Consider the following 8,421-nt stretch of genomic DNA (forward strand, 5'->3'; position numbering starts at 1 on the left):
TTTGGGTGTTTATAACTTTAATCAGTGGTCTCTGAGGTACGTCGCCTCGGCTATAGACAACCCCTGACCCTCTGCGTCTTGTGTGAAGTCTGGTCAGAGCTGTAACCTATGTAAGGGGATCACAGAATGGTAACTGTTAGACGCACTTAAATGGTATTCAGACTACCTTGCACAACTCATCATCACCCTCTAGTTCTTGACACAAACATCCGCGGCTGCTTTCGAAGTAGGGAAGCGTAGTTAAATAGCAGCGCGTAAATGCAAAGCGTAACTTAGGAAGCGTAACTTGCATGTTTATTTTATTTATAGAACGTGAATGAATGTTTGTATGGAGCGCGTAGGGGTGTAAACGAGACTTAGGCATTATATAAGGTCGATTAGCTGTCTGAAGGCTTTGTTGGGTGTGAGGATCGGGGTCTCAGGTTGACCTTCTAACGAACCTCATACAGGACTGGCTATAAGGGTGCTGGGAGGCCAGGTATCGTTTATCAGATAGGTGCCCCATCTAGACTTAAAAGTCTTACCCTAAAGGTCTCTTTGAAGTCGGGTTTCTCTCGTTATATAGGTCATCTGCTGTTCAATGGATTGCCGAGAACCACTGGAGTAACTGGTCATATTTTATTTATATTGTATTTACATATATACAAATTTAATTAATATTTTATTATAACTCACAACTATATATATATAGTTAGCCTTCTAGATATGCCTCTGATAGGGTATTATGTGCTCTTTAATTGTTTATTTTCTGCATGAATTAGTTACAAATTTTGTGACATTTTGTACTTGCATATTAATTGACATGAACGGTTTAAACGGCAACGATTTCCTTTATTTTTGCTATTAAGGTCTATTTACCTTATAGCAGCTATTTACTGTCTTGTGTGCTTGAATAATTTTGCGACGTGTTTTAAAACTCGTTTACTTACGGTATAAAAAATAATAATAATAAAATTACACAACGCAGAGGGTCCAATCTTAATTCATCACAACTAGACGATCACGTATATTTTAATAACGGCCAAATATTAGTTATTATATAATTTTAAGCACGTACGTAACCAGCACCGGATCTATTATTTATTTTTAAATAGACCCCGGGTATGGCTGTTGCAGTATCGTTTTCGATGTATTTATGAGTGTTTATTACGAATATATCACTTATTAGTTAGTTAGTTAGTTAGTTAGTTATCCAAGATGACGTTCACGACATTTCAAAAAAATTCAATATGGGTATCGTTTTTGAGGTATCTGGGGATGCTCATTACGAATATAGCACTTATTTGTAAACTCAAGATGGCGGGCACGATTTTTCGAATAATAGCAAGTTGGGTATCGTTTTGGATGTATTTGTGGGTGCCCATTACGAATATAGAACTTATTAGTAAATCCAAGATGGCGAACACGACTTTTCAAAAAAATCCAATACGGGTATAGTTTTTGAGGTATTTGGTGATGCTTATGACGAATATAGCACTTATTAGTGAATCCAAGATTGCGGACACGATTTTTCAAAAAAATGTAATATGGGTATCGTTTTCGAGGCATTTGGGTGTGCTCATTACGAATAAAGCAATTGTTTGTAAATCCACCATGGCAGACACGATTTTTCTAAAAAATGCAATATGGGTATCGTTTTCGAGGTATTGGGGGGTGCCATTACGAATATAGCACTTATTTGTAAATCCAAGATCGCGAACACGATTTAAAAAAAAATGCAATATGATTAACGTTTTCGAGGCCTTTGGGGGTGCTCATTACGAATTTAGCACTTGTTTGTAAGTCCAAGATGACAGATACGATTTTTCAAAAAATTCAATATGGGTATCCTTTCCGAGGTATTTGAGGATGCTCATTACGAATATGGCACTTATTTGTGAATACAAAATGGCGTGCATAATTTTTCGAATAATGGCAAGTTGGGTATCGTTTTAGAGGTATTTGTGGGTGCCCATTACGAATATAGAACTTAATAATAAATCCAAGATGGCGAACACGACTTTTCAAAAAAATGCAATATGGGTATCGTTTTTGAGGTATTTGGGGATGCTCATTACGAACATAGCACTTATTTGTAAACGCAAGATGGCGGGCACGATTTTTCGAATAATGGCAAGGTGGGTATCTTGACCAAGGTGTTATATCCTGACCAAACCCGTGGGATATTAAATATTCAGAGGAGCACAAAGAAACACCGCTTCACAGATTTACGTTTATTCCGGAATGACGTAACCTACCCTCCACCAAACATTTGTTAAAAGATTCTCATCTACCTACACTACATCCCTCCACACTTAATTACAAAAGCAACCCCCTGTACTTATAACCGTAACAACTTATACTAATTACTCCGAAACTTTCAAAATTTTAAACTAATACTTATATTTAGGGGGATTGTCTATACGACATTGTCGTACATGGCGGTTAGGGCGAGTCTGGGGCGGTGACAGTATGATGGGCAACTGTGCGTGACCGACGGGGCTGCACGGTCGCGAATCCTCTAGATTAGCATCATGCCACGTTTCCTGTTCTTCCCCTGCTTCGGCCATGCGACGCTTTAAACGCTCACACGACCTTTCAGCCCCCGCCACTGGTTCACTGGTTGTGGGCGTATCAACCGGGTTGTTGGGTACTACGAGCGAACTCAATCTATCTGTCCTCCGCTTTAACTGATCGATATGTCTATGGACTTCCTTACCTTCCTTATCTATGATTTTATAATTTGTTCTACCTAGCTGCTTTGAAACCGTACCTGCAACCCACTTTTCCCCCTGTAAGTACTGCCTATACCAGACCTGGTCTCCTTCATCCACGCTCCTCTGCACCCCGCCCGCCTCTGTTTGTTTCTTCTGTGCAGCCAGAGCCTTGGCTCCTCTGTCTGACTTTAAAGCGTCCAGGCGAGTGCGCAACCTACGGTTCATTAACAGCATGGCGGGAGTTTCCCCTGTCGACGAATGCTCCGTGTTACGGTAATACATTAAGTAGGTATTTAAGGATTCTGATACTGATTTTCTTTCTGATATCGCTTTTTTTTACAACTCTTTTAACCGTTTTAACTGCATTTTCACAGGCCCCGTTGGATGCGGGGTGGTACGGCGCGGTGAAAATGTGCTCAATAAAATTATGACTCACGTGCTCCTTAAATTCCTTACTTGTGAAAGGTGGGCCATTATCTGTTACTAACTGTTTAGGCAACCCGTATTTACTCCACAGCTCTGAAAGTATTTTTATCGTAAAGCTAGCGGAAGTGCTCGGCACCAAAAAGACCTCAATCCATTTCGACATCGCGTCCAGCACTACCAGATACATTGTTCCGTTAATGGGACCGAGGTAATCCAAATGCAACCTACACCATGGGCGTGAGGGCCAGGGCCAGACGCACGGGGCGTGGCGCGGCGGCTGGTCCGCGTGCGCCGCGCACACCGTGCACGCGCGGCACGCCGCCTCCACGGCCTCATCTACCCCAGGCCACCACACGTAACTGCGTGCCAAAGCCTTAGATTTCACAATTCCCATATGGGGTTCGTGAATTATTTCTAAAACCCTATCCCTACAACTCTCCGGTATTACCACTCTGTGGCCCCACATTACACAGCCGAGCTCTTCGTACAGCTCTCGTTTCCTATTGAAATAAGGCCTTAAATTATCTATATCGCACTCCTCTGGCCAACCGTCTCTTACATATGACCTAACCCTACTGAGCAGGACATCTTTAGCCGTACATTGTTTTACAACATTGTAATCTAACATCAAGGCGTCTTGGACAAAATGTAGGTACGTCTGTTCCGGTATAGAAGCCTCCTCCGTTTGCCCTACCTCCGGCAAACGCGACAAGCCATCCGCACAATTATCTGTAGTTTTTACGTATTCTATTTCGTAATTATAAGCGGATAAAATAACAGCCCAGCGCTGCATCCTACTAGCCGTCATTTGAGGAATACTTTTATCTTGTCCAAATATAGAAACCAGAGGTTTATGATCTGTACGTAACAAAAACCGACGGCCGTATAAATATTGGTGGAATTTCTTTATACCAAAAATGATAGCTAACGCTTCTCGATGAATTTGTGAGTAATTTGTTTCGGCATCGCTGAGGGTTCTCGAGGCGTACGCGACGGCCCGCTCGCGCCCGTCTGCGCCCTCGCCCCGTTGCGATAGTACCGCGCCCACTCCCCGCGCGCTCGCGTCACAAGTCAACACCAGTGGTCGGTTTGGATCGTAATGGCATAATACTTCCGCGCTCATTAGCAATTGTTTCACTTTTTGGAATGAACGTTCACACTTCCCGTCCCATTTCCATTCTACATTCTTGCGTAACAAGTTATACAACGGTGACAAAATAGAACTAATATTCCTAATAAATTTAGCAAAGAAATTGACCATACCCAGGAAAGAACGTAATTCGGTTACACTTTGCGGAGTAGGCATTTTTAACACTGCTTTTACCTTTGACTTATCGGCCCTGATACCGTCTTGAGAGACTACATACCCTAAATACGTAACTTCTTTAGTAAGGAACACGCATTTACTCTTCTTTAATTTTAACCCATGGCCTAATAAACGCCGTAAAACCATCTCTAGAGCGTGAATATGCTCATTTTCCGATTTACCACCTATTATCACATCATCTAAAAATACTTGCACATTTGGAATACCCTTCAATAATTCAGTCATTATTCGTTGGAAAATACCTACACTCGAAGCCAAACCATAAACTAGTCTGTTATACCTAAACAGGCCTCGGTGAGTATTTATTACGGTGTACCTTTTGGACTCATCGAGTTCTACTTGGTTGTACGCCTGGGATAAGTCGATTTTGCTAAAATATTGATTGCCGTTTAAATTTACTAGCACATCTTCAATTTTCGGTAAGGGATAACGATCGATCAGTAAAGCGGGGTTCAATGTAGATTTGTAGTCCGCACACAATCTAAGAGTGCCATCAGGCTTAGGAATGGGTACCAGTGGCGAGGCCCAATCTGAGTGGTCCACCACCGGCTCGATGACCCCCGCGCGCAGCATGGCGTCGAGCTCGTTGTCGACGCGCTCTCGTAGCGCGTACGGCAGCGGCCGCGCGCGGTGGTACACCGGCGTCGCCCCCTCGCGCACCGTCAGCGTTGCCTTCCCCCCAGTGTACCGACCCAGACCGCCGCTGAACAGCTCCTTAAACCTGTTAAGTAAATTTTCCAATTTCTTGTTTACATGTTCGTTACTTCCACTATAAGATACAAAGTTACAACTAAACTGCGGTACATCTATTTTTAATTCCGTCAACCATTGTCTCCCTAATAAGGAAGTCGTTCCACAATCAATCACGAAGAGTTCTAGAACTTTCGTTCTATTGCCATACCGCACAGTAGGCTTGATAATCCCGAGTGGCCTAATTTTACTCCCATCATAGAATTTCAAAACAGTATTGTCCCGGTTCTATAGCATAATAACTAAAATATTCGTTATACGTTTTTTTACTTATACACGAAATAGCCGTACCTGTATCGACCTCCATAGAAATAAGTTTATTGTCTATATACACGGAAACACTTACTGGCTTAAAGTCGTTCAAACACAAATGGTTTAACTCTTGCTCCATGTCATAGTTATGTCCGTCCACCTCCATCTCGCCCTCTAGTTGCGCCTGTCCGAAGTGTAGGCCACTTCTCTCCGCCTCTCCCCAATCTGGGCACACCCGGCGTAAATGCCCCGTGCGCTGGCACTTGCTGCACACGGAGTACCTATAGCGATAGGTTGCATAATTATGGTTCTGTGCTCCACATGCTCCACAATAGGAATAACGCTGTTGCCCGAATGTTGGTCTCGAGCTAAGCCTGTTATTCCGAACGAAGCTTGCTCCGCCAACCGCAAACTGGTGGCTGGCTCGTGCTGTGTCCGCTCCACCGCCCGCACGCTGCTGGCTGGCTCGCGCTGAGCCCGTTTTACCAATTCGTATGTGGAATTAGGAGTGATATTATTCGTCAGCGGCTGTTCGCGGAGAGCGACGATGTGACCTATGCACAGGCGGTGAAGGTCGCAACTTCCCTCGAGGCGGCAGAACGGGACTCGGCTGCGGTGGAAATGAGGACAACGCGGGAGTCAGTATCCAGCGGTGGTGGCGCCAGCGGGGAGTTGAGCGCGGTGCATGCGCTCGTGTCAACAGGGAACGGGCCACGGAGTGAACGTGCTATTCATTGGTAATATTTTTTTTTAAATCACGTATATATTGATATAATTTGTTATTTATAACATCTTGTCTTTGCTCTCGAAGAACTCTTGCAACGTGTAAAAGCATTTTTGGACCAAATATTGTGTAAGTTTTTTATTAAAAGAATTATTGTTGTTAAAAATGAGGTATTTTTAATGCGTTTGGGAATGTTATTATATATTTTTATGCACATGGCATAGGGGCCTGAACTATGCATTTTTTATTTTGAAGGTGGAATTGGTATTCTTTGTCTAGGTCGTAGGTTTGTTGGTTGTTGTTCGTTTGGAAAAAGGTGTCTGTTTTTTTTTTGTTAGGAATTTGTTAGTTTCTAGTATGTAAATCGATGACAGGGTAAGTATATTCAATTTCAAGAAATTTGGTTTACAGCTTTCTGTCTGCTTAAGGTTGGCCACAATTCTTATGCATTTCTTTTGATATATAAAAACATCACCTACGCCCGTACTGTTGCCCCACAATACCACTCCATATCGGAGCCACGCGTCAGCATACGCGTAGTATGCACTTAGAGCTGTTTTAAGGTCGGTGGTCTTTTTTAGTTCTAGGGCATAAGTGAAGCTAGCCAATTTGGAGCATATTGTTTGAGTATGCACCTTCCAATCAATCGACATGAGTATCAATTTCTAGGCCAAGGAGTTTGTACGTGCCTACGCAATCTACAGCTATGTCGTCAAATGAAAAATTAATATTAAGGTTGCTCCTTTGGTGAGGGTGGAATTGCATTAATTTAGTTTTGTCGATATTTAATTCTAGGTTGTGGATTCTGAGCCTGTTAGTCACTTTATTTACAATAGTATAAATGTGGGAGTTTAATGTGTTACCGTCGTCTTTAAGCGGTCACTGTCAACCTTTACATTTATGACGACACATCTTCATTTGAATTGTAAATTCAACTTTATTATGTTATATTGGTTAACAAAAGTAGAATTATGTTATAGTCACGCCTCGTTCACATTCATTTTGCAACGAGTGACTAACTAAAGAATTGCTACTATTTTAGCGAACTGTACTTCTCGTATGGCCTTAAGTTTGTTTACTTTGATACAAACGGACACCTGCTACTGAGAGGGCGCTGTACATGTCGGCATCAACTGTATTTTATCTAATTTAATAAATAGCAAACAGCAATAGTCTGTATGTTTCGTTTGATAAAAGTGAATAAGTAGTGACAAATATTGTGTGAAAGTGTTTGTGATAATAAAATTTAAAGAATAAATGTGAAATTTTGAGGTGAAATAACAAACAGTGTTTTATATTTAAAAACTATAATACAATAAACAGAACGATATAAAAACCTATGTAAAATCCGTGAGAGAACAATATCCTAATAAATAAGTGAAATATATATCTTACCTGTGCATTGTTTTTAAACTCACATAACGAATTGCATCCGTCGTCTAAAAACAAAACTGGACTTTGTACCTTGAACTAACTGGCCGTCCGACACTCATATTATACGTAACGCCATCTAGCGTGGAGTAGCTGCGATATCTAGTATAAACCTATTTTAAACTCATCACGTACACGTAACGCCATCTATTGTGCAATAGTTAAAATACTAAAACAGAAGCATTCAAAGTTTCTTACTTTTCTTATTATCTTTTATTGCGATCTATTTCTAAACAAAAACTACGGGATGGCGAAGGTATGTGCTGGCTGCTGCAAAGAAATTGCAGTAAGACAATACCTATCTTGTGCATTTTGTAAAGACATGTATGATTTAGAGTGCGCGAATGTGTCCATACAACGATATTTAAATACAATGACACAAGCTCATAAAAAATCTTGGAAATGTCAAGCATGCATATGCAAATCACCAAAGGAGGCACGCTCTGACTCTACGCCAATTCGCCTTGGAGACCATGATAGCTCCGAGCAGCTCAAAATTATAAGACAGGATAATAATCATATCACAATAAGGAAAAAAAAACACACTTTTAAATGACACCCTGGACTCGGAGGAGTGCAGTATGCTGGGCAATACAATTTGCACTGATACGCCAGACCCTATGAAAACGAGTACAAGAACAGATTTCACCCTTGACACTTTGAGCGAATTAATTATCTCAAGACTTAAGGAGAACAATAAGTCAATAATTTCGGATCTTCAAAACACGATACAAATAGAAATTAATAAGGCTATTCAAAAATTAAAAGACGAAATTCAACAGCAAACAAATGGTCTATACAAACAGAATGACCAA

At 41.3% G+C, this 8,421-nt stretch overlaps 1 protein-coding gene across 1 annotated transcript; it reads right to left on the reverse strand.

The window, feature by feature from the left end:
* Window positions 1-2,417: 2,417 nt before the first annotated feature.
* LOC113238055 (uncharacterized protein K02A2.6-like) lies at window positions 2,418-6,828 on the reverse strand (the record flags this gene model as incomplete). The annotated part of the gene is made up of 6 exons (XM_026474777.1): window positions 6,663-6,828; window positions 5,858-6,005; window positions 5,546-5,732; window positions 3,153-5,427; window positions 2,753-2,944; window positions 2,418-2,632 (listed from the first exon to the last, which is right to left on the reverse strand). Coding segments are annotated over exons 1-6 (3,183 nt in total), but the record flags the coding sequence as incomplete, so codon positions are not given.
* Window positions 6,829-8,421: the final 1,593 nt, after the last annotated feature.

The sequence above is a fragment of the Hyposmocoma kahamanoa genome, unplaced genomic scaffold, assembly GCF_003589595.1.
Source record: "Hyposmocoma kahamanoa isolate Upper Pololo Valley unplaced genomic scaffold, ASM358959v1 94108, whole genome shotgun sequence".
NCBI classification, from domain to species: domain Eukaryota; kingdom Metazoa; phylum Arthropoda; class Insecta; order Lepidoptera; family Cosmopterigidae; genus Hyposmocoma; species Hyposmocoma kahamanoa.